The sequence below is a fragment of the Calonectris borealis genome, chromosome 1 (genome assembly GCF_964195595.1).
Source record: "Calonectris borealis chromosome 1, bCalBor7.hap1.2, whole genome shotgun sequence".
Lineage (NCBI taxonomy): Eukaryota > Metazoa > Chordata > Aves > Procellariiformes > Procellariidae > Calonectris > Calonectris borealis.
The window spans coordinates 32152713-32177407 of record NC_134312.1 but is presented as its reverse complement, the minus strand read 5'-3'; the positions used below and the strand labels follow the sequence as shown (position 1 = coordinate 32177407).

The 24695-nt window shown below is 39.1% G+C and overlaps 2 protein-coding genes across 3 annotated transcripts; one reads left to right on the top strand and one right to left on the bottom strand.

Moving 5' to 3' along the window:
* Positions 1 to 4518: 4518 nt before the first annotated feature.
* THAP5 (THAP domain containing 5) lies at positions 4519 to 14139 on the bottom strand. The gene is made up of 3 exons (XM_075147734.1): positions 13914 to 14139; positions 9799 to 9988; positions 4519 to 5864 (listed from the first exon to the last, which is right to left on the bottom strand). The coding sequence occupies exons 1-3, from the start codon at positions 13994 to 13996 to the stop codon at positions 4899 to 4901; spliced, it is 1239 nt and encodes a 412-aa protein (XP_075003835.1). The 5' UTR covers positions 13997 to 14139; the 3' UTR covers positions 4519 to 4898.
* A 125-nt stretch (positions 14140 to 14264) lies between these two features.
* Positions 14265 to 24055, top strand: DNAJB9 (DnaJ heat shock protein family (Hsp40) member B9). Of its 2 annotated transcripts, none has more exons than XM_075147716.1 (3): positions 14265 to 14363; positions 18224 to 18451; positions 20266 to 24055. In XM_075147716.1, the coding sequence occupies exons 2-3, from the start codon at positions 18235 to 18237 to the stop codon at positions 20694 to 20696; spliced, it is 648 nt and encodes a 215-aa protein (XP_075003817.1). In that variant the 5' UTR covers positions 14265 to 14363; positions 18224 to 18234; the 3' UTR covers positions 20697 to 24055. The 2 variants fall into 2 exon arrangements, with proteins under 2 accessions (XP_075003817.1, XP_075003822.1); XM_075147721.1 differs by having other exon boundaries at positions 14303 to 14469.
* Positions 24056 to 24695: the final 640 nt, after the last annotated feature.

Here is a 24695-nt window from a genome sequence, read left to right as displayed (position 1 = left end):
GCTTCAAGTTTACTAACGAGAAGACAGCACCTAGCATGAATTTCTGAACTGCGTCGTTAGAGCCCAGCCGCACTGTAGCCAGGTGGGGGACCCCTTCACAGGAGGGTGACTGCCCCACGGCACCGGCCCAGAGCACCCGTCATCGTAGACTAGCTTGGGCAAAACAAGAGGGCAGAGAAACTTAGTTATTACAAAGGTGGCATTTTGAGTGAGCCCACATCTGCTGCTGGTTTTTCTAATGTAGGAGCCAAGTCTCAGAGTAGGAGAGAGTTTAAGTGGAAGGGAAGAATAATTACAACTTCACTGTGGTAAAGGAGAGTAAGAAGATTTCAAAGACATCTAATGAGAGATCTAGACAGACTTCTAATGAACGCTTATGCAAGAGTGCAGTCAATATTTGTACCACTGATGCAAGAAAGTAGAGGAGTCCCAGGTACTTACGAGTCTGGGAGAAAGAAAAAATGCCCTGTAGCTGGCACTGCATTCAGAATGAGCTAAATAAAACTTCACACTCCACCTTGGAAAGAAGATGGAAAACCAGGGGAAATGGGCACCGGTTTATTCCAGATGCAACTACACTGCTTGTAGATAAGTGTGATAAAATTGGTGAAATTTAAATGAAGATCTAGGAGAAAGCCAAATGCCAAATTCCTACAGTAGCCAGTGGACAGTGGAAAAGAAATACAGCTTAGCATTTCAAGAGGAGAATTAAGAAAACAGTCCATATTTGTTAAATCTGTAAAGTGTTGAAATAATTAATTACATCAGTGGAAACAGGCAGGCAAAAGTTCAAAAAAAAAATTGATGCAAATGCAAAATTATTGAAAAGATAAATAAGAACATTCAACTTTGATCAAGATAAGCCTGATGATACATTACAGAAGGAATGATGATTCAGTGTACTACTTTGATGCTGAGCTGCGACTGCACAAAAGCAGTTTCCGTTGGATCTCACGACACCTTCAAGAGTCCATAAAGTCTAGTGAAATACAACTATAACAGTGTGCCAAGGCTGTACAGCTTTATGATTAGGAAACACTGAAACCAACATGTAGTGTAGCATCTAATTCAGTGTGGTGTGGCAATTTCCAACACAGTATTTTTCCTTCCTCGTAATAATTAGCCTGAGTAATTCAGTGTCAGCATATCATTGAAGCGAAGGACCTAGCCATATTTTCCTGTAAGCAACAATAGACAGTTATAATACTAAATATTTTAAAATGAATACAAAAGTTCTCTGCCCAAAATAATTTATTTGAATCGATTTGCAACAGTCACCTACAAAGCACAGCATGGATTCTGGCCTACCTTCAAACTGCTTTGTGGAGTTTCAACCTCCTCATCATTACAAGACTGGTCCTGAGAAACGCTACATACAAAATCATCTTGTTTTCAGGCAATCTCTGGCTTTTTTTTTTTTTGAAGTTGGTGATACTGGCCGCTGCAGAAACCATGAACCTGGATGGGATGGACATACTGAGATGGGATGGACACACTATGATCTGACACACTGAGAGCAATCACACGTCAAATTTAGAATTAAGGAGAACTGGTAAACTTAAACCTTTAAATCGGCTTTAAACTGAAACAGAGTAGATTTAGATTAGATATAAGGAAGAAATTCTTCACTATGAGGGTGGTGAGGCACTGGAACAGGTTGCCCGGAGAAGTTGTGGATGTCCCATCCCTGGAAGTGTTCAAGGCCAGGTTCAAGGCCAGGATGGGGCTTTGAGCAACCTGGTCTAGTGGAAGGTGTCCCTGTCCATGGCAGGGGGGTTGGAACTAGATGATCTTTAAGGTCCCTTCCAACCCAAACCATTCTATGATTCTACGACTCTATAAAGTTGTAAAGATCTACTTGAAAACACCAGGTTAATAAACTGTCATATTATTTAACATCTATTGTCAGACATGTTTGCTTAACAGCTGTAATATCCTGCTTGGTAAGAGAGAGGTGTTACTTTAGGCAACAGTTAGGTAATAGGCCCAGGTGACAAGTGCTAATTGTAGGCCTTAATCATAACCTATTTGGCACAAAAAGCTGTGTGTAAAGAAGAAAGGCAGAGATCTGTTATGTCCACCCTAGGCACATTGGACCAAATCACCCTACAGCAGGGAAATTCGTAGACTTGGTGACAGGCTTGTAGAGTTGCTGAGTTTTTCTGCTATAGTCCCAAGAGACTCTAAAAAAATGAAAATTGAGCACTTGTTTTTTTCCCAGGTTTAAAGAAATCTATGCCACAAATAATGTTCTCAATTTTAATACTGGGAACTGTAGTAAAGGCAAAAATATATCAGAAATGTACATACCATGTTAAACCCCTCCCCCCATTTTCTTCAGGAATAGAGCTTTGCTGTTCTTCAGGAATAGAGCTTTGCTGAGACAACAGCTTAAAGTGTTGTAACTCTTTTGCCGTGTCTGAACTCTCATTCAAGACCTACAGTGGACTTTTGAACTGCGTGGTAAGTCTTAAAATATACAGTGTTAGCAGAGGATTTGTAGTGACATTCATGAAATTTCTAAAACTGCCAAATCATTTAGCAATTTCATATAGCATTTTGTAAATCACTCTGAAAGATCTCTTACTTTATAAAAAATTACAAAACGTGTAGTTCAGAGAGGCCACCTGGAAAATGTTCACAAGATTGGACCCTGTATAGCAGCAATTTTTCTAGAGGATACAGGACACCCCTTGTGATCCAGAGCACACAAGGCAGAAGAGTCATGTTCTTTTGTTACAAGGACAGCACTCTTCAATAAGAGGGGAAAAAAAAGAGTATGTCACAGAGCCCCAGTAAATAATTAATCATATTATAACTTACGTTTATCTGCTTTAGGAATTTTCCCAAGCACATCCTGTGCTTAGAGCCTGAAAGAAGTTAACAAGTTGAAGGACAAAACAAGCCTATTACAGTGGTTACTGATACAGACTAACCTCTTACATCACTGTGCTTTAGCAGACCAACTTCTAGACAGCAACTCAATCTCAAAAATTTTCTGAAATATGACTAGTTTGCAACTTGTTATCTAGTTGGAGGCCAGCTTTGTAATTAGTGTTGCTTGATCCTCAATTCCTTATGGAAAGATTACCAGAACGGTTTAGAACGTGTCTGATATACAATACAAGTAACAGACTGCAAAGGAACCCATTTGCTCCAGTCCTGGACTGAACTGGTGATGGTGACACACTTCTGAATAAAGGAAAATACATCCAAGTCCTTCAAATAATCTAATCATTGTAGAACAGACTAGACTAGTTCAGTTGGAAGGCACCTACAATGATCATCTAGTCCCAACTGTGATGTACAGCTGGGACTAGATGATCTAGTACTAGTTGTACAGTGAACTCTAGATCTAAGTGGTGGCACGCAGACAGAATAAGCAGAAAGTATGTAAGCAAATTAATTTCCCTCATAATGAATTGTCAGTATCTTTCTACTGTATAGTATCCTGTGCACTAGAAACAGTTAATAAAATCAATACAGAAGAGTGGTTTTTTAGTCTTGTAATTCCATTTCTTGAAGAGTAAGATATAGAAAAATAATGAACCAGATTCTGCTACTTTCACTAGTAATTTGCTCTGCAAAGCGTTGTTTTCTTCACTGTATTATTAAGGGTATATGCATTACACAGCTATACATTGCAAGAGGATGTCCTGGTTTCGGCTGGGATAGGGTTAAATTTCTTCCTAGTGCTGTGTTTTGGATTTAGTATGAGGAGAATGTTGATAACACACTGATGTTTTCAGTTGTTGCTAAGTGCCCTCCTAGTCCAAGGACAGCTCCCTGCCTACTGACTGAGCTAGGTACACAAGATGGGAGGGAACATAATCAGGACAGCCAGCCCAGCTGGCCAATGGGGTATTCCATACCATGTGACGTCATGCTCAGTATAAGAAGGGTAGGCGTGAACCAGGAAGTACCGATCGCTACTTGGTTATCGGTCAGCGCGGGTGGTGAGCAATTGCATTGTGCATCACTCATTTTGTATATTTTATCATTATCGTTATTATTTTCCCTTTTTTTTCCCCTGTTCTATTAAACTGTCTTTATCTCAACCCACGAGTTTTTCTCACTCTTACCCTTCCGATTCTCTCCCCGTCCCGCTGGGGGTGGGGGGAGTGAGTGAGCGGCTGCGTGGTATTTGGCTGCCTGCCAGGTTAAACCACGACAGAGGATCAATGCAGAGCAGATAGCACTCACTTAATAGTTAGAGCTCTCCCTTTTACTAAGAGCAAAAATATCACTATTTAAGATGGTTCTTTCCATTTGAGCTGAATCATGATGGACCTGTTCACTGTAACAATATTCTTAAAGAATTTTTGTTTCTAGAACTAAATGAAAGGAAACACCTTTTATTGCAGAAACAATTTTAATAAGGTCAAAGTGTACAAAAAACTATCAGAATAAATGTTAGATGAACAGAAGATTAAAGAGTAATTGTGGCCTCACTGGACGATGTGTATTACATACCTCATTACTCATTTGAAAGAGAATTGGGATGCTTTTTTTTTTAAAAAAACAACAGTTTTATACCTGTCCATCCTACATGCTTATTCTGTCCATTCTAGTGCTGCTCCAAATGCAGGAGTTGCATGTTTCAGAGGAGCCTGCAGCTAGAAAGGTTTAAATTATCTTTATTGATTCAATTAATATACTTTTTAACAAAACTTTAACAGGTTTTATTAGTTTTTAAAGCTTACTTGCAAGCCATGTTTTATAGGCAATATTCTACCACCTAGCTTTGGTAGTGGTTGATGTAACGTTTTAAAGAGTATTTGCTATTCACACAATTTGCATTAGATGTTTAAAATACCACGACTGAAACAAAAGTTAATTTGTCCAAAAGGACAGTCAAAGAGGCTAAAAAGATATTTTAGAACAACCATTGAAAGCCTTTACTGTATCATAGTCACTTCAAGTGTTGTAAAGCAGTTTTCTACAATCTTCAGCTTTTCTTCAGAAAGCAGGTTTTCTTGCTTCAATTGTCCAATAAGAGCTTCCAAGGACCTGAGTCTCCCCAAAGTTTTTATCTCCTGCATTTCAAGTAGAGTTATCTTAGAGTGGAGCTTTGAAATTTTTTGCCAAAGGTGATCTCTGTCTATGTCTTGTTTGCAGTATGAATGCTCAGTTTGTAATACTTCACTTCCACCATATGGACTCATATACACAGATTTATCGGTTTCTGTCTCCTCTGTGTCAAGAAACTCTTGCTTAATAGGCAGGAAAGAACTATTTACTATTTCAGGCTTTTCTGGAGTCTCGGCTGGCACAATAATAGCAATGATAGATTCTTCACTTGCACTGAACTGTTCAATAGTTTGTGTGACTGTACTCAGAAAAACTGCATTTTCACTAGGCTGTACTTCAACAGAGCAGCCTACAACGTGAGAGTTAGGATTTTCAATTGCATAGTCAGTAATTGAACCTAAAGCGTTTTTCAGTTTCAGAGATGAATTCAAGTAGTCAGGGTCTGTAAATTGCAAGACTGTGGCTGTACAACCTACTGGATCCTCTACAGAGGTATGAACACTGGTAGCTTCCATGCTCTGGACTGCTGCTGCCATTAAAATAGGATTAGGTTGATGTATATGCTGCTTAGATGAATTATCAAGAACGACACGGTCTGCCTGAAAGTCTTCTCTGTTTTGAAGTTGCAGTTTTTGAATTTGTAAAGGTTTACTCAATGCAGTTGAGCAAACTACTTCTACTTTTTTGTCTACGTTTTCTGCAATTACGGGATTTTTCTTTGGTATACAAGGTTCAAGTGATACAGATGCTTTCTCCGACACTACATTTGTATTTGTTTCTTCCGGATTTTCTCTCTTTATCTCTTGTGGGCTGTTCTGAGAAGAATCTTTTTCCTGGAGGAAAAAAAAACCAAAAACAACCACCTTGTAACTAGGAAATCAGTTGAGCATAAAAAAGTTTGTGCAAATCTCATTCTATAGCATGGTACTGCATAAAGACTGTTTAAAAATTACACCAGAGACTTGAAAATTCATGTAGGCGTCTTCCATAACCTTGCTTCAGGTCCTAAATGTTAAAATACTATTTTAAAGTTCTAAAGGCAATAATACTTTTTTTTTTCTTTTTCAAACTCCAAGAAACTTTATTGATTTACATGAGTCATCATAATTTTAAAAGCACTTGAAGACAAATCTGTCTGACAAAGACTGGCTAGCATCTCCTATTACCACCTGAAACATTGTATTAAATATGTATATTAAATATACACAATACAAGATTTTTGCATTAAAGATGCAACAAAGTTGTTTTAGAAAGATAACAGCAAATTTTTAGTCATGCAGTCTACAACAACAACAAAACCAGATTATGAACACAGGCTTGCAGAATAGTGAAACATATACATGCACAATCACATAGGCTGATTTTTAAACGAGCAACTCAATTCTGACAACTAAACTTTGCAATTCATAAAAATGGCGAACTTTTTTTTGGATGGATAAAAATCTTAGCAGAAGGATACAATTTTAACAGCACTTTAAACAGAAGTTGTTACTGAAAGAGGGACAATTTGAAGCTTACCCTTTTTTAGCTGCCTTCTTTTCCCCTCCTCCACATAAACTACATCACCACATGATTAGATTTAAGATCAGTATCCAAACAAGCTTTTTAGTATGTCAGTCAGTGAAACAAAAATACACTAATAGTCAGTGTCTTATTTTTTTCTAGTAGGCTTGATTATGAAGAGACGAAGCTGTACTCATGTTAGGCCTATGGACTAAAAAACAAAACCAAAACTGCCCAGAACAAACAAACAGAACAAGAAGCAACTTTAACTTTGCTAACTAAATATAGGCCAGGCAAAAAACACAGGAGGGGGAGAGGGAAAAGGAAAAAAAAAGAAGGGGAAAAAAAAAAAGAGGCCAGGCCCAAAAAACAGATCATGATGGAAAAGATAATTTCAAAGTGTATGTTCATAAAAGTATGTATGTAGTCTGAAGTATCCTGTCCTGGTTTCGGCTGGGATAGTGTTATTTTTCTTCCTAATAGCTGGTATAGTGCTGTGGTTTGGATTTAGTATAAGAATAGTGTTGACAACACGCTGATGTTTTAGTTGTTGCTAAGTAGTGCTTACGCTAATCAAGGACTTTTCAGGTTCCCATGCTCTGCCAGGTGCACAAGAAGCTGGGAGGGTGCATAGCCAGGACAGCTGACCCAACTGGCCAACAGGGTATTCCATACCATATGATGTCATGCTCAATATATAAACTGGGGGGAGTTGTCCAGGAAGCAGGGATCACTGCTCGAGGACTGGCTGGGCATCGGTCGGCGGGTGATGAGCGATTGTATTGTACATCACTCAGTTTGTATATTCTATCATCATCATTATTATTATTATTATCCCTTCCTTTTCTGTTCTATTAAACTGTCTTCATCTCCATCCACAAATTTTACTTCCCCTCCCACCCCCCCCAATTCTCTCCACCATCCCACTGGGAGGGATGGAGTGAGCGAGCGGCTGTGTGGTGTTTGGCGGCCTGCTGGGTTAAACCACAACATATTCTAAATGCATCAAACTTTGTAATTTTAGATGAAACTTCAGTCTTAAAAGGACTGAAAAATGTATACAAAAATAGAATTCATTTGGTCACCTTTATCTTTTCAAAGGTGATACTTAATATCACATCAATCTTAGGGATTTTGAGAGAATGAAGTATTTCCCTTTCTCTGTTCTACCAGCAGCTGAAAAAGACCTCAGACTAAATATTTTAACTAGACATGAAATAAATTAGGGAAATGTCCCCCAAATCCTTGCTTACCAGAACTGCCATTAAGGCTGAAGGAAAGACACCAAAACACCTCTCAGGATAGAGCTGCTTGAAGATAGACGTTTACTTTCATTGAAAAGCTTCCTTGTCCATCAGACCCTGCCTTCACAGTCTTATGATAGTCTTCAAAATAAAAATCCTTGCAAACTAATGTAGAGTGGTTACCGATATTGAAATGCAGGCAACTAACACTACTCTTGAGACACAAACATTCTTTATGTAGAAGAAAAAATAATATGAAATGTTTCCTGAAGAATCATTAAGCTGGGAAGATATCCTTCACTTGCTCCGTAATACATAAAGCAAGGTGGTGGTGAACAATACACAAATATTGTGACTCCTTGCTCTCAGCTTTCCAAATGAAGCGTTTATAGACAAGTGTTGAAAGGCCTTAGCTTCTTGTTCCTCTACATTAACTCAGGAACATGCCAACAAGGGATTCTCTCCCAGAATAAGGAGAGCTCCTTCCCATGTCTTTGTGAACATTCAGTCTATGTAGAAAATTTGGGTTTAGGGCAACTACAGAACGAGTGGCCAAGTCGACGGATATTGTTGATTTGCTGAGGTGGTCACTGACAGGATATGTCTTGATGTTTAGAAATGTGAGATTTAAAAAAATAATGCCAGAGAGAGAAGTGAGACACCAGGAAAGCAAGTTCACAGTATCACGGATATGAAGAACTGGCATCTCTTTTCTTTTGATAGCAGGGAAGTGATGGATACATTGAAAGGAAGCATAGAATATTCTTTTTCCAAACTGGATAAATATATCTGGGATTTCCCAGATATATATTGCTGATGCAAAAGTAATTTAGAGAAGCCATTGGTATGCTCTTGGCAACACAGCATAAAAAGTTTGTAACTCTCCTAACTCTACTGTGCATCTTTGTAGGTATACTATGACTGGTCTATGGTCACAGGCAAAACAAGAGAGAATGAAGAGGTAGGGAAAAGCCGACTTTTCTTTAGGGGGAAATCACATAGTTTATCTGTAATTGCACAGAAGCACAGGGCAGCAAAATCCAGTTGCAAAGCTAGGGCTCCCTGTTACAATAACAGCATAGGGAAGTGAGGGATATATTGAAGCAGGGTGGAGGAGTTGGAAAGAAAGATATTTATTGCTAAGTTAATACTGCCATAAATTGCAAGATTTTCTATTTTTATATTTCAGAGATTTATCAAGATTGCTTTTCACTCTACAGAGTCAAAAGCAGTCTGGACAACACTTGCAGCTATCCAAGAAAACAGAGAACTTAATGACTAAAAATAAGTTGTTTTGTAAAATTAATTAGTCACACATTTCAGTTTCAGCAATTTAGCCTTAATTCCAGTCCTTCCATTTCTCCCACCTCCAACATGATGATCCAGAGGAAGATAGTTATGGGCCAGAAGAGAATTAGCATAGCTTTGATCAAGATTAGGTGCCTGTGTAGCACAGTATTTTTATGTAACCAATACTACAAGTCTGTGAAAGACAAGATGGAATAGTCTTTGTGGGATATCTTTAACAGCCTACGCTCCTGAATTCTTAGGTGTTGGAGAGGTTAGGAACAGGAAAGAGAAATGTGTAGTTTGAAACGAATACATTCCAAAGCCAGTATTTATGTACAGTTCCAAAGCCAGTATTTATGTACAGTTAATAAAAGGCCTTATAAGAACATTAAAATATTAATTAAGAGTAATTGCACAGGAAAAAATATTTAGAATCCTAATATTCTCATAGGAAATTTATTTTCCCATGGAAAATTTCCTATAGGAAATCCTTCTGTAATTTCCAGTTAAAAAAGACATTGAACCTCCAGTCAAAGTATGGGAAGTTGTTCTTCCTTTACACTATGGAATCACATACTCGTTTTGTGTCAGTCCCATTGACAAAATATTTTGATGGATGGGAATTCTGTTTTTAAAATAAAATATGAATATATTACAAATAATTAGAACATCTGTATCACGTAAATAGTTGGTTAGCTTTGTACAATAAAAAAAGATAGGAATACATTACCTCATCACCTGCGGAAGAGAAAATTGTTGGTACAGCAGTATGTTTCAGGTATCGTATACCCCATCGCACATCAAGGGAATCAGGGGTAAAATGATCACTGCACAGAAGCTGGTGCTTACTTGGAGTCCATGCATCTCGTTTCATATTCCGCAGCCACTTCTCAAGTCTCTCTTTATCATGAAGTGGAAATCTTTTTTAAAGCAGTTGAAAAAAACAAACAAAAACACAGACAAAAAAACTTTTTTTTCCTTTCTTTCTTCTTTTCAAATAAAGTATATCTCACTGTTCCTTACAAGATAGCCTTTCCTTACAAAAAGATTAAAATAATCCTTTTAAAAAAAAATTAAATATGAAATGCTAATCAGGATGTCATTTAAACATTAATCCAATAATTATCCAAATTATTTCTAGTTGGATATTTGCTCCAGAGTTCAGCAGCAGAATTTCTGTTGATTTCTGCTGGTCAAGATGTTTTAAAAGGCTTGATCCTCTAACACTTGCTCAGAAAGTAGTTCTGCTGAAGTCAGACGAAATACTCTGACTTCATTTAAAAAAAGTTAGGTCTGGTCCTCACTTTAGAAATAGTTATTTGTGGATCTTTTTTGTCTTACTAGACACAATTAGTAACAAAACCTTTTGTTACTATTTTTTGTTTAACAGAGTGTCTCTTAATGTATGTCATACTTCAGATTATCTGATAACTTGGAAATGTGAATATTTCCAGTGCAGGATTCAAATTCTGTTCAAAAAGTAAATACACACAAATGCAAAGCATTTCTATATTTTGTGTTTCAGAAGTTAAGTTTTCTTACAGCGTTGAGAGCCCACTCAATATTATGTGATCCGTAACTAACTTTTCAACCATCTAACCCACTTGAAAAGGAAAATAAGGAGTGTTCATAAAAAAAAATGAAATCAATTTTGAAAATATATGCGAACGGTCAGATAAATTACATGGGAAAGAGAGCTAAATTAAAAGAAAGCGTGTGAAGATATGTAATTTACTTAATGAATCATGATACACAAATTAAAGGGAAATTAAAGGCTCATTGTGATGCATGTACCATCAAGCAGTTATGGTAATGGCAACATGAACATTCAGACCATTCTTGGCTCTCATCTCTTACCAGGCAGGTATCAGGGTATTTGAAATGTGCTGACAGATTTCCCTGGTGCATATCGAGTTTCTTTCAACTCTAGCATATAAACACATACGATACATAAACCACAACTTGAATTCTGAGCACTGTTAAATGACTACTGTTAAGACAGCAATATTCCTTAGAATCATGAACAATAATAATTAAAAAAAAAACAACTCTGCTTTTGGGTATATGAAACTGTAAGAGACAGATTCATGTAGTCATTAAACCTGACCTGATCATAATCATAGGATGTGAAAATTATTAGCTGTTGGCAGTATGATGGACAACAGAAACATCGAGACGTGAACAAGTGCCTACAGACTCTTTACAAGAACCATTTTAATTTACTCCCTAAATAGAAATGGGGCATTCCTAACTCCATTTCTCTTCCCTTATCTCTTTTTTCCTTTTAATTAACAATCAGTTATTTTCGTAATGTTTGTTACCATCTGTTAATGGAACTTCAATGCACAAAAAATTTGGTTCTGCAGTGAGGTATTCCCACACAAAAGCAGCTGGGGAGAGAGCCCGGAGCGCCCAGTGTCACCCAAATGTTACGAAAGACACCAGTCAGTTGGGCTACTTCTTAGCAAACCTTAGATCCCACCCTCAAACCTCTGAAGCTGCAGGTTTCCCCAAAAGCTGCACATGGCAATGACTCGCTTATGCAGGCCCACAGCGTTCCAAAACTGCAAACTTAGCTGATTTTGAGAGAAAGATACCTGAAATTCACAGGATAAATGTGCATGTCTTCACCCCCTCCCCGATCTTTTGAATTCGTTACCATTTAAGTTTTGAAGTTACCGAGGAAACAGAGTAAGCTTTTGATGCATCTGGCTCCGAGTGCCTACAGGAACGCAAGGAATAATGCTAGCAAGAACACAATAACCTCTCAAGGACAGGTTAGAGGTTCAACCTTTTCAAATCCTGCCTACTTAGTGTACAGCCAATAGCAGCATTACACATACTGCACAGCACGCCCCACAAGTAACAGAGCCTGGGACGTTACTACACAGGTCCAAAGAAGGCTCTCAGTAAGAGGATGGTTTCTTTCGATTGCAGGTCATGTCACCAATCGCACCCTCTCCAAGAAGGGCTTGAGAACATTTGCTTCCACTGCCGCTACCCTTGCAACACAGCACTCACTCCCTTCCCCACAGTCAGCCTGCTTCTAACGGGAAACAAAACAATCTGTAGTGAAAGACAATGTCTGGTAGAGAAATTTATTACTTTAGCTTAAGGGCAACTTTGCCAAAACCTGCTCCTGCTCTCAGTATCCCCTTACTCGTCATCAGAATCTGTTCTCTGGTGTAAACAAGACACAAAAAAAGGAAAATGGAAAGAGGAAGCGAACAGAATTTATTCAGGAGCTCCCACTGCTGCACAAGTCAGAGAGGTGAAGAAATAAAACAAAGAAGGGCAGTTAGGCCAGCTGAGATTAAGTTGCAGTGAAAAAGTTCAGAAGGGGCTTGGACCCAAAACCACAGAGCAGCAGAGGGTGGTGGTAATAAGCAAAGTAATAAAACCTGCAATTCACATCAGTAGTAGCTGCTAATGTATGGCAAGAGATCTCTATAAATCAAATCTCAGCACCCCTTCTACAGGACCATGATACTCGTAATGCAGAAGAATTCAATGGCTAGATAAAACAGCAATCATCTTTATGCTGATGCCATACATTTGAATATAAATATGTATCAGCACTCAAACTTGTTTTGATCATCCATGTGGCACTCACATTCTCTAAAGCAATAGAAATAATTTCCCCTCATTTTCATGATTGTTTTATGACGAATCACTTATTAAGAGACATGCCAGGAAGAAGAGCTTTCCTTCAATCTAAACTAAAATCCCTTTCAAAAGTCTTCCTACATAGCCTTCCTGATCTTGGAATAACAATGACTACTCAGCAACTGAAACAAACTGCCAACTTAGTTTGAGGTATAAATTTTACCAAAACAGATTTTGAGGTTAGTTGTGAAATTTATTCTTCAAATTTTTCTTAAATGCTACAAAATTCCTTCTGTTTACAAATGCTTATCATACTTTTATTCAACAGAAATACATTAATATTTAGTTACCTGCACTGTGCTCCTCTCAGGGTTGAGAAACACTGTTTTTAACTCACCATCCTGGGAATCAACAGCCACGTAACCGCCACAGTACAGAGGCTACTGCGGGCCTGGGATGGTGACTAATCAATCCGGTGGCCGGATAGTACCATGCAGCCACCATAAACTGGTTTTTGGCAACAAAGCTAGTTAGCTTCCAGCTAGCTCAGCTGCCTCCAAACAAACCAGCAATGCCTCTGTTTGCAGCGTAGGCAAGATAATAATTCTAGTGGCAGTATTTAATTTTAAAGAATCAATATATGTTTACTTTCCTACGCTGTTAGGCCCTTCGCTTAGCTTGCAAGCTGTCAGATAGAGAATACTCAGCTCCTTCACTATTAAGCCAATGCCTCCACTACTGCTGCCCCTGCTGAAACACCCCTTCCACAAAGCCAGCCACGCTTGAAAAAAAGGGGGTAACCGGTGCTACTTAGCTCTAACAGCTAAACAGCCTCATGGTTATACGCGCAGATTTTATTTTTTAGTTGAATCTCCTTGGTTTTCACTTCATGAATCCTCTGCTCCTATCCAAGAGCCCTTCGGGGCTGCTGCACGTCTCCCGCCTAAGGAAGCACGGTCCGTCTTCGCGGGGGCTGATGACATACTCAGCCTGACGACCCCTTTTCCCTACGCCTTCCCGCCCCAGGGACGAGAGCGGTATTTCCCTGCAGCCACTGGGGACCAGGCAGGGTTCAAAGGCGACCACCAGCCCCTGAAGTTAGTTTCTCGGCCACTTACCCGCCCCCGGCTCCTGAGGGGCCGCTGCGGGCCTCGCCTCACTCGGGGCTGGCCCCTTTGGCGTTCGCCATCCCCGGGGTCAGCCCTTACCCAGACCCTACCCCCCTCCCCGGCCACTCACGGGTAGAAGCTCAGCTTGCGCTGGTCCCTGGCGCTTTGGCCCCCTCGGTTCTTGCAGCAGGACGCGGCACAGTAGCGCGGCATGGCGGAGCGGAGCGGCCCGGGCGCAGAGCGGAACCATCCGCGCGGCGGCAGCGGGGACGCGGGGGGCGGGAGTCACGGGGACAACGGCGCCACCACCCCCGCCTCCTCCCGCCGCCGCCTCCTCCTCCCACCGCCCCTCGCGTCAAGGGAAGAAGCCCCGCCCAGCGGCGGCACCCGCAGCACTGGCTGTCCGCGTGCGCCGCGTCACGTGGGGCCGAGCGGCCAATGGCACAGCGCTTCGTGTAGGAATCGCTGTGGGGGGCGGGGGGAAGGTTTGCGCGAGCGCTGGCGGCGGTTGGGTGGGAGCGGCGCGAGGGGCGCTGAGGGGTAGCGGCCTCTGTGCGGGCGGCAGCGAGCGAGGACTGAGGTAAACGGCGCGGTGGGGACCGGGCCTTCCTCCGACGGCGAGCGGGACGGCAGCGAAGGGCCTGGGCCGCTGTGGAAGGGCTTGGGGAAGGCGGAGGGGTGCTGAGGTAGCTGGAGGGAAGGCGGACATGGAGGGGCCGGAGAGGTTAGGGGGCGCTGGGGCGGCTGGGGGAGGGGGACTGAGGATGGTGTGGGAAGCGGGGGGACGCTGGGACTCGGTCTGGTGGATTTATTTGCCCTTTGGGCCCTTCTGGGCTCTCACTTCTCGCTAGGCCCATCTGCCTTGCTCTTTACCAAGCCTGTCCGAGTTGGAGGTGGGACAGCGTCGTTTAGTGTCGCTGGTGTTATCTGCCTAGCTCTGGCTCGGCCTTGCTTTGTGATACGGCTATAGCGAAGTTCATTAGGGGTCTGGCTGGGGGGGATGATGCCAGGGGAGGCTCTGTCTCGCTTTCCTGTTCTCCAGAGCAAGATTCAGGAGCCTTCTCCTGGATTTGCTTTCCGCTCGGTATAGGAGAGGCCAAGAAAAGTACAAGCCTCAGAGTTTGACAGGCGTTCCTGTAGCTGGTTGTGGACTAAGAGACTTGCTTACTCATCGGGTTAGTCGTGATATGAGAACCAATGGAAAACTTTGGTATCTTTCTTACTACTAATAAATCGTTTGCAAAAATAATTATATAACATCACTGGATAGCATCACAATCCATGTAAGTGGAGCAGCAGTGATGCTGTGGATTTTCTGAATATATGAGACTTCGTGAATATAAGCATTTACCTAAGATCTTTGCTAATTACTTTCAAAGAGGGATGGAATAGGGCATTTGTATTGCAGGATGGAAGTAGCTCCTTATTTTCTATATATGTCAGATTCTATTCCAGGTACATCATCCTTAAACATCACTTTGTTGTGCAGCTATTGATAAATGTTAATAAACTGATAGAGAACAGATTGAGTGTTATCACTTCTATAATACTTCTGATAAACATTAGACAGTATATTTCTTATACCAAGCTTAATAGTAGTTGAGATCTGTAACTGCTTATCCAACAGAGTTAAATATTTAATCTCTATTAATAAAATCTCTAACTTTATTGCTAGATGTACCCAAATAAAATGTAGCTGTTCATAACTGTTAGAAGGGACGTGTTGTGGCGTGAGCTTAATGTCAAGTATACAGAACTTAACAAATTCTGGAATGTGTTTTAAGTAACTACTGTGCATAGCCTGGAAAGTGAAACTTCTTTGTCCCTTTTCAATTGAGAAACTGAGGGAGAAGAGACATAAGCAGAGTAAGTGTTTAAAAGAGACTTTATTTTGAAAGGGATTGTAAAAATAGTTAGGGATGGCAGGGTGGAGGTCAGGCATTTAACATCTTAGTTAACAGTAGCAACGCTAAGATGCTGACAGCATATAAAATAGGTATTTTCTAAAAAGTAAATTCAATAATTGATGATAGTGTCTAAATATAAGACTTACTATGTCTTTGTGATAACCTTATAAGTTTAAAGTGCTGTTTGTATTGGAGTTTCATTTGTATTTGATTTTCATTTATGTTTCATTTTATTCTTATATTTGAGTTTCATTGAGTTGTTCAAGGACAGCATTAAATCTGTCTACATTATTTTTAAAAAATAGTGAAACTTAAGTACCGATTTTTTTAAAATATGCTTTAGAAATCTAGATAAAACTAGGGGCAGTATAGCATAGAACTGCATTACAGAAATCCTGATGTAAAACTGTAGGAAAGGAAAAATTTAGGTGTAATTCGTTATCAAGAATAATAGAAGTTGAGATAGGCAGAGCAGAAAACTTTAAAGGAGTGACTTGATGTTCTGGAGCTGTGATGAGCTTGGGAGTTATAAAAGAGGATTTGGCCCTTAATGAAGGACATAAACTGCTTTTTTTAGCTCTTTTAAATGTTTAATAGTAGAAGCAGGGAGATTACCTTAAGAGAATGCAGCAGGTGATTATACAAGCATGATGCAGGTGTGGGGAAATGAAGTAAAACAAAAACAATCTCACATGTGAGATGAAGATGTAAATCTGTATCTATAAAGGACAAACAGGAAGAAAGCCTCAAAAGTGTGGAAGGATGTACGTGTGTGTAGTTCTTAGTGCCCAAGTGGCAAAATTTCAAAGTTGCAGGTTAGTAAAGTGGTGAGAGAAAATACGTGGAAAAGCCTTGGAAAAGCTTGTACTAAAAATTTGTCTGGTATCATGCATGAAGAATACTGGAAAGAACTGTCCGTTTGGTCTCTAAGTACACTGATCAAAATACAATTTGTTTCAACTGCTGCTCCTTAACACTTGATATCATGCAGGCTGCTAGCCAAAGAAATACTTAAGAGGGCATGGATGTTAATCTTACAAGCTTTTTGCTCTTGCCTCACAACATTCATTTTAGCCCCCTGACTTACCTATTAGAAATGGTATTTTTTTCCATTTTTGGTGCCTGGGTGTTAATTTTCTTTAGAGGCTATGGACTTCATGTTAAAGGCTTAAATGTCTTACGTACCTGATATGCAAAGCTTTTGAACTCTGCGTGACAAACATTTGGGCCACACACCCTCTAAAAGTATTCTAGCTTTAATGGTACTCGGGCTGTAAGGTTAGTTTATTCAACTTTAAGGAAAGTAATACCGTTCATCTCTCTGAGTTGTACTTATGGTACACTCAAATCAGTGTAATCTGGTGAGGGGGACATGTTACTTCTGGCATGTTCAGGCCCTTGTCGTACATCCTGCTGGTTAGGTGACAGCCAGCATGCTGTCTTTGAACATTCACATTTCTTTACTCTGTGTTTTAAATATAATATGCACAGGGCTTGGAAAATCATTTGACCTCTTCTTCTGGTAGGAAGAACTCACCCTGTCGTTCATAAAAATTACGAAAGATCATGTGGCTACATGGAACTGATTTTTCTTATGACTTACTTATGCCACAGCTTTTTCCCTGAGTTATAGCATCAGTTTGTTTTAAAATATAACTTTTTGACAAATACGTTGCTGAAAAAAATAGTTACAACTTTTAATGATTGTGGAAGCTGCTTGTCTTATGTAGAAGGCTTATTTTTTGAGTTCAGTTCAGACATCGAGATTTTCATATGTAAACCTTTATATGCAGTAGTATTTATCAGACGAATTCTTTGATATCAAAGATATGGTAGGTGTTTTTATTTATAGTACAATCTAATATGAAAGTAAGCTAAGCCCAGCCCATTGTAAAGAAAAGGAAAATGTGCCCTACTTGACTAAACTCTGTACTCTGAATGAGTGTTTTACTCTTTGTCATGTTCTCCTTAAGTCAGTGAAATGACCTTCTGAAGCTGAGCATGAGTGTCTAACAGTCTTGTCTTCCTGCACCTTGCAGTCAGTCTCTAGGCCAATTGTGTTTTCAGGCTCTTATTGTTGCACAAGCTAATCAGTGAATCGGTATTCCAGTATTGAGTGGGTTTTTGCAACCTGGGCTTAATTTAGAGCTGCTGTGTTTATGGTCCTAGAACTCAAGCATTAGTTTAAAGTTAGTTCAGGTATGCCAGCATGAACTGTTGGATACAGTGAAACGTATTGTATATTTACTTCAACAGCTCTGTGGGAGAATGTACAGTTAAGGATAAGTGTAAACCAAAGATGAACACTGAAGCGTGCTTGTGATGCACATGAAATGTGAATTTGCAGTATTTTCATTTACATATTCTGTGATTATGAAACTAGGGGAATGGAATTTGTTGACACAAGTGAAACAAAGTGCTTACATGTCTGTCACTGAGTGACTCCTGAAACATACAGGTCTTTCTCTTTCAGCTTGTAGTTGTACATTTAAGTTATTGTGGAACCTTCAAGTATATTTCTTTTTCTTTCTAGGAACCAGAGAAATGGCAACTACACAATCTGTCTTCACATTTGCTCTCTGCATTTTAATGATAACTGAATTAATACTGGCTACAGAGAGCTATTATGATATCTTAGGAGTTCCAAAAAATGCATCTGACCGCCAGATCAAGAAGGCATTTCACAAGCTGGCTATGAAATACCACCCAGACAAAAATAAGAGTCCTGGTGCAGAAGCAAAATTTAGAGAAATTGCTGAAGGTAATATATGCTAACTTTAGTCTTAATAATTCGATACATGGCTTGTATCTGTGAGCAAATGTGGTGACTTAACTATTCTGTTTTTACTGAATAAGAGGTAAAAAGATTTTTTTTTTTCTTAATTCTACTTCTGTGATGTCAAATGTCCAGTATCGCTATCTGACTTGTTTCTGTGTCTTTGCACAGAAGGCAAGCCTCTTTGCACAGAGGCAGGCCTCTTACGCAGTTTATGCTTTCCTGCTTATTAGGCTCTTTGGCTTATGCCTTTTGTCACAAAACATACTTGGCAGTAGGACAACTTTAGCCCTAGGAGGTTAATTCTTATCTTTTGATCTGTCTAGTAAGGTCCAGCTCGGGATTACTAGGGCTTCAGGGGGACCTAACAGCAACCTTCCAGTAACTATGGGGAGATTATAAAAAAAAATGCAGCAAGGTGCTTCAGTGGTTCATGATGGGAGTACAAGAAACAACAGGTGCAAGAGGTTCAGAGTGGTTATAAGGAAAAACATCTTCACCTTGAGGAAAGGCCAGTGTTGGAACAGGTTGCTTAAAGAGGTTGTGCAGTCTCCATCCTTGGAGATTTTTCAGGAATGAGTTGATAAAGTCCTGAGTACCCTAGTCTGATCTCATAACTGACCCTACTTTGAGCAGGAGGTTAGACTGGAGACCTTCAGAGGTCACTTCCAACCTGAATTATCCTGTGATCCTAGGAATACACCATTCATAAGTGTTTTGTGATAAAATATAATGGTGGAAGCGAATAGTCAGGAACAGCCTTGCTGAAAAATGGTGTTCCACTTCTGCTCCCCTTAGACTCTGTTATAACATCCATCTATTTGTGTAGTTCTCCTAGCTAAGCTAATAAGAGATTTCTGGGTTTTACGTTCTTGTCTGCGGAAAAATTCTTTTGAAAGAAAGGTAGTTACTAATACAGTGAAAGGGAGGGACAGTCTTGTTAGATATTTACTGCAGTAGTTAGCACCTATTACAGAAGGATTTGGGAACTCTTAAGTAAGTGTTGAAGTATATAGAATAGTTACAAGCCTTTGACAGGTAAGAAAATGGAAGCATTTGAAATACTTAATGTTATCAGAATGGGTATATTACGTGTCAGAGTTTCTGCCTTGGAACACCAGTAGCTGTAGTTCTGGGCCAAAGATCAGATGGAAACCTAATTCCATTTCAGATATATCCTATCACAAAATCTAGGTTTGTTGCTGGACTTTTGAGAAATTTGGAATCTGGACATAGGGGAAATGCATTCCCTTTATTTTATCTCCTTGATGTTTATCTTGTTGCTTAGTTGTAACTGCGGTGCAGCTAGAACTTGCTGGCTGGCTGGCAAGTAGTTTTGCAGACATTGCGCTATGTTTGTGTGATAGCAGTGCAGCAGGCAGTTCATTTTGTTAGGTAGAACTAACTCATCCTCTCTCCTTCAGTCTTTTTGATCGCCTTGTGTCATTGCTATTTTCTTTCAAATATAAGCAGTAATCTTTATTGCTAGTTAAACTAAGTTGTATTATGTGAATTTAAAATTTTGAGGATATAATCTATCTTCATAGTATAGCTATATTTATTACTATAAATAAATAACTTTTTTTTTTGAAACAGCTTAGTTTGTATTGGAGAAAGTTAAACAAATGTTGAGCTTGATTTGGGTTTGCATGTCAAATGAAAGTCTTGCTTGAAATTTGTCCTGTTGAGGGAGTGGGAGAAAGCTGTTCTTTGTGTATGGTTTTCTTTTTTCTTTTTTTTTCTTTTTTTTAAATGGGAATGTAAATAAAGTTTTAAAACTTTTTTTTTTATGGAAATAGCATATGAAACATTATCAGATGAGAATAAACGAAGAGAATATGATCAGTTTGTTCATCATGGAGGACAAGGAAATAATGGAAGCCCGTTCCATCAGTCATTTAATTTCAACTTTGACGATCTGTTCAAAGACTTTGACCTCTTTAGTCAAAACGCACGGTCAAAAAAGCACTTTGAAAATCACTTCCGAAGTCATCGGGAAGCTCACAATCGACAAAGACGTTCTTTTCAAGAGTTCTCCTTTGGAGGTGGACTGTTTGATGATGTGTTTGAAAATATGGAAAAAATGTTTTCGTTTAGTGACTTTGAAAATGCACACCGACATGCGGTGCGAACTGATACCAGGTTTCATGGATCCAGCAAGCACTGTAGGACTGTCACTCAGAGACGAGGAAACATGGTTACCACGTATACAGACTGCTCTGGACAATGATGTTTCCTTTCTTTTCATCTCTTCTTCTTTCAACATCTTCATAATCTTTCTTGTTTTTGTGCTAACATGGAAAAAATTCTTTGAACTCTTTGTTCTAAAAAACACTTAACTGCTATAAAGAAATTGTAGATGAAACTAATCTTCAGAATAGAAACAACATGCATTTGGGAAGTAGATATCTCAGTAACTACTTAGAATGGGAGAGAGATAATCTCATGTGACAGAAGAAATTATGTGTATTTCAGTTTAGTAAACACTTTCCATAAATTTGAACTTCAACACAAGATATATATTTTTAATTTCAGAAATGTAATATTTTTTCATATATGCCAGTTCAGGACTGTTTGAGTTACTGGTGCATGGATTTCAACAGAGGAGATGATTTAATTTTGAAGTGCTGCTTTTTTTTATCATGTCTTTCCAAGTTTTCAGTTGCAGTTTTTACCCGATACAGACTTACTGTGCAAATTAGATAATTTACACAAAATAGCAGCAGAAGTATGACTTACCTGGGTCTTTGTTACTCTGTCCAGCATTGCAAATGTATTAACAATAAAACACTTTTTAAAGTTGGAAAATAACAAGAGGGAATATGTTAAGATTGTGCTTCATCTAGGAGAGTGATGTAGGAATTACTTTTATTTCCAAATAGCCTTTCATTGGCCTGAAAAGATTTAGGATTTGAATAACCCTTGACTTATTTAAGGGATATTCATGTAAGTAAGTTTGTGTGCACACAAGGTATCTTTTTTTCCTTCCAAAATGCAAACGTCTCTTTAATAAGGTTTGGAAGAGCATACCAAAACCACTCTTGTTTTATGCTTACTATGTTACCACGTGTGCAATGCAGTTTCCGTAGCTCAGTTTATTGAACTTAAATACTCCTCTGTGCTCTTGTGAACTTAAACAAGATAAGCTTGCCTACAGATTCCTAGTGTTTCTGGAAGGGTCTAAATAAAAAATAGATAGATAGTGTTTAGATTGACAGATTTATTACCTGTCAGCAGAAATTTTTCAGCGTTGTGATTTGAAAGGTGAATTCTTAGCATAAACACAGAGTAAAACTGAAAATTACAATCGTTGTATTCATCTAATGCCTTGTGGTGCTGGAATTCGATAAGAAGTATGGAGCTAATGGGTATCAATTTCAGCACCATGGAAATCCATAACCAGTGTAAACTATTTAAAACGAAAAAAAAAAAAAAGAAGAAAAGAAAAAAAAAAAACCACCAAAACCCCACAACAAAACCCCTGAATATTTTAACTGGTGTCAATCCAGAAGTTCTGTTTTACTTAACTAGTAATACAGGTTTAGTATATTAAATTGGTTCCCCTTAATAAGATTGCTGGACCCAGATACTGCTGTCCCTTTAGAGCTGTGAGATAAGAATTTACCTTTCAGATTGATTGCATGAGCAAAATGAGCATTTTAAACAGCAGTGTTCTAAATAGGCTTTGAGTTCTTAAAGTCTTTCTCAAAAGAGATTTAACCCTTTGCTTCTTGGATGGATATTGAAAGCTGCCTATTTGCTAAGTAACTTTAACCTTCCCCTCAAGGGTACGTATTATTGCTTGTTCAGTTTTCATTCACTAAATACTTGGAATGGATTGTTGCATTATATTAAGTGCTTTTCCTTTTCCACGTTCTTCTTTATTTATTAATAGACTAATACCTCATATATGGTCTTTATAAAAAGCCAGTAATTTGTGCAACGTTATCGGAATGTGCAATATTCTTATAGTAGGAAAAGTGCTGGAGTGAGTGTGTTTGTGTTATTTCCACCCTTTTTCTGTGTAAGTAGAGATTTTTTGTTTCTTCTGTATAATTAATATATGATTCAACCAAAAGTTGTAATTCATGTAGATTTCTGCATTTTTTTCTTTAATATACTCCATCAGTCCTGTGCATGAATCAAATTATCTGCCTGATTCGTATTATATGGGCATCCAAGTGAACAAATTATTAACTTAAAATTCTGAATTACCTTCTCTCACAAATATAAAGTTTTTTAGAGGGCATTTCTGTATGCATTTGAGGAGAATTGTTCACACTGGTAAGACTTTGGAAGGATGTGGCCTTTAGTATTAAATATAAGAGAGTATTAGTGAATGTCCTTTAGGGATGATGACTGCTGGAACTTAGAGGTGGGAGGCAACTCTAGAAGCAGGATGCAAAGGTAAAATGTTAATGCCTTTCTTAGTCTAGTGAATATTTTCTTAATTTTTAAAAAAAAAAAATTGGAAACAGCAGAGTGAACAGTTCCTACACATGGGAAAAGGAATATTTAAAGTTCCTACTAGAACCAAACCATTGACTTCTCCAAAGGTAGTTTTCTCCAGTTATGAACTTGAGTCCATTCCCTAATCCTAAATTAGAGGAATAAAACCTAAAATGAGCACTGTAAATTGTAGGAAACACAGCCACCCCCAAAATTTAAGTCTATTTTAAGTGACTGTATGAGTTCACCATCTTTCAAGATAAGCTTTTAGGTGAAAATCAAGGGTCCTTGGCTGCTTCTGGGTTAGTTTCCCCTCTTTAAGGATGCTCCAGACTTTATTCATACAAAGTGTACTTGTTTTCCCTAGCTCTTTAAAGTCAAAGTATGAAACTGATAATAGAACGATAGGGTTGCTAGTTTTCTAGCTGATAGTACCTTAAAAAGACTTCTGCCTAGTCTATTTTGATCTGCTTCTGTATTAGTTCTCTTAATTACTTGTCATAGGAAAACCAACACATACTTCCTATTGTTCCTATGGCTTCTCGAAGTGACCTTTCTGCTTGTTTTAGTTGTTGATCCAAGGTAAGATCCAAAGGAGAGCTCGTCATTAGCATTGCCGAGTCTAGTGTATTGCTACCCATATGACTTTCTATGATGGGTATGCTTTCAATAGACTTCAGCTGAAGAAATTCAGGCAGGCTTTCCTCAGCCAGCAGTCTTCAGTTCCATGGCTATCAGAACACAAGCTTGCAAAACATGTTGTGCTTCTCACTTATTCAGAGCTCTTGCACATTCTTTTCCTATTTATAGTGTTTGCTTCATGGCAGCGGAAGTCCTGATATAACCTTATGGCACCCCGGACTTCAGAAGTTTCTTAAGTGCCATCTTTGATCTCCGTATCTTGTGAGAAGACCCAGCAAAACCTATTTTTTTGTTGTGTGAGGGTGAAAAATACAATTTTTTGAAAGGCATTTATGCATTTGTAACTCCAAATGGTTGAGTTTCTAAAACTTTACAAAAAAATAGTGGGTTTTTTCATGTTTGTTTTTTCCCATTATACTTTTGAAACACAGTATCTAGTGGAGATGAAAGTACTGTAAACTTAATGAGGGTGCCATTACATTAAACGTGTGAAAATTGTTTGTGTGTGAAGTCTTTTTTTCCCCCTTTTTTTTTTCCCCTGTTCTTCAAGACATAGATGGAAGCTGGATTCAAGTGGGTTGTGTGGCACTTGTGTTTTATGGAACGTTTGGACCACTACATTTTCCCTGAATGGGATATCGGGGTTGGCAGGGAGAAGGCAGTGGGCTTGAAAGAAATTGATTTAATTTTACCTGGTCTGTTTTTCTTAGAGATGTTGGGAATGGGTTGGAGTTTGGGCACTGTGCCTGGAAACCAAGCAGATGAAAAAGCCTGTGCAGAAGGGCCTTTTTCTGAGAGGCAGCAAGCCTCTGCCTTGAGAACTGCTGGGTCTCTGCCTGCTGCCTGTGCTCTGACCACCCTGCTGAGAGGCGGGAGAGCAGTACAACCAACGCTAACTGGCCTGGATTGCCACTGAGACGCGCAGATGCTGTAGCCAAGCTTAGGATGCTGTTGTGCTGATTCGAAAGTTGACTCCACGACTGTGCTTGCAAGTTCTTGTTTTCTGGGCCTAATCCTTAGAAGGTGGAGGGTATAAAAGTTTCGGGATTCGGTATGGCTCATCGGGCCATTTCTCATTAGAACTGTCTTCCCTGGAACCTAAGCAAATCTGCTGCCTTAACAATGCAAAACCAAATTT

Bases quoted from the DNA above. Each gene is read 5' to 3' on its own strand.
- THAP5 (XM_075147734.1), bottom strand. From the start codon at position 13,996: ATGCCGCGCTACTGTGCCGCGTCCTGCTGCAAGAACCGAGGGGGCCAA. The intron at 9,989-13,913 runs GTGAGTGGCCGG...GCTTTAAAAAAG, and splicing joins CGCAAGCTGAGCTTCTACCC to ATTTCCACTTCATGATAAAG. The intron at 5,865-9,798 runs GTAATGTATTCC...TTTTTCCTCCAG, and splicing joins TCTCTTCCGCAGGTGATGAG to GAAAAAGATTCTTCTCAGAA.
- DNAJB9 (XM_075147716.1), top strand. From the start codon at position 18,235: ATGGCAACTACACAATCTGTCTTCACATTTGCTCTCTGCATTTTAATG. The intron at 18,452-20,265 runs GTAATATATGCT...TTATGGAAATAG, and splicing joins ATTTAGAGAAATTGCTGAAG to CATATGAAACATTATCAGAT.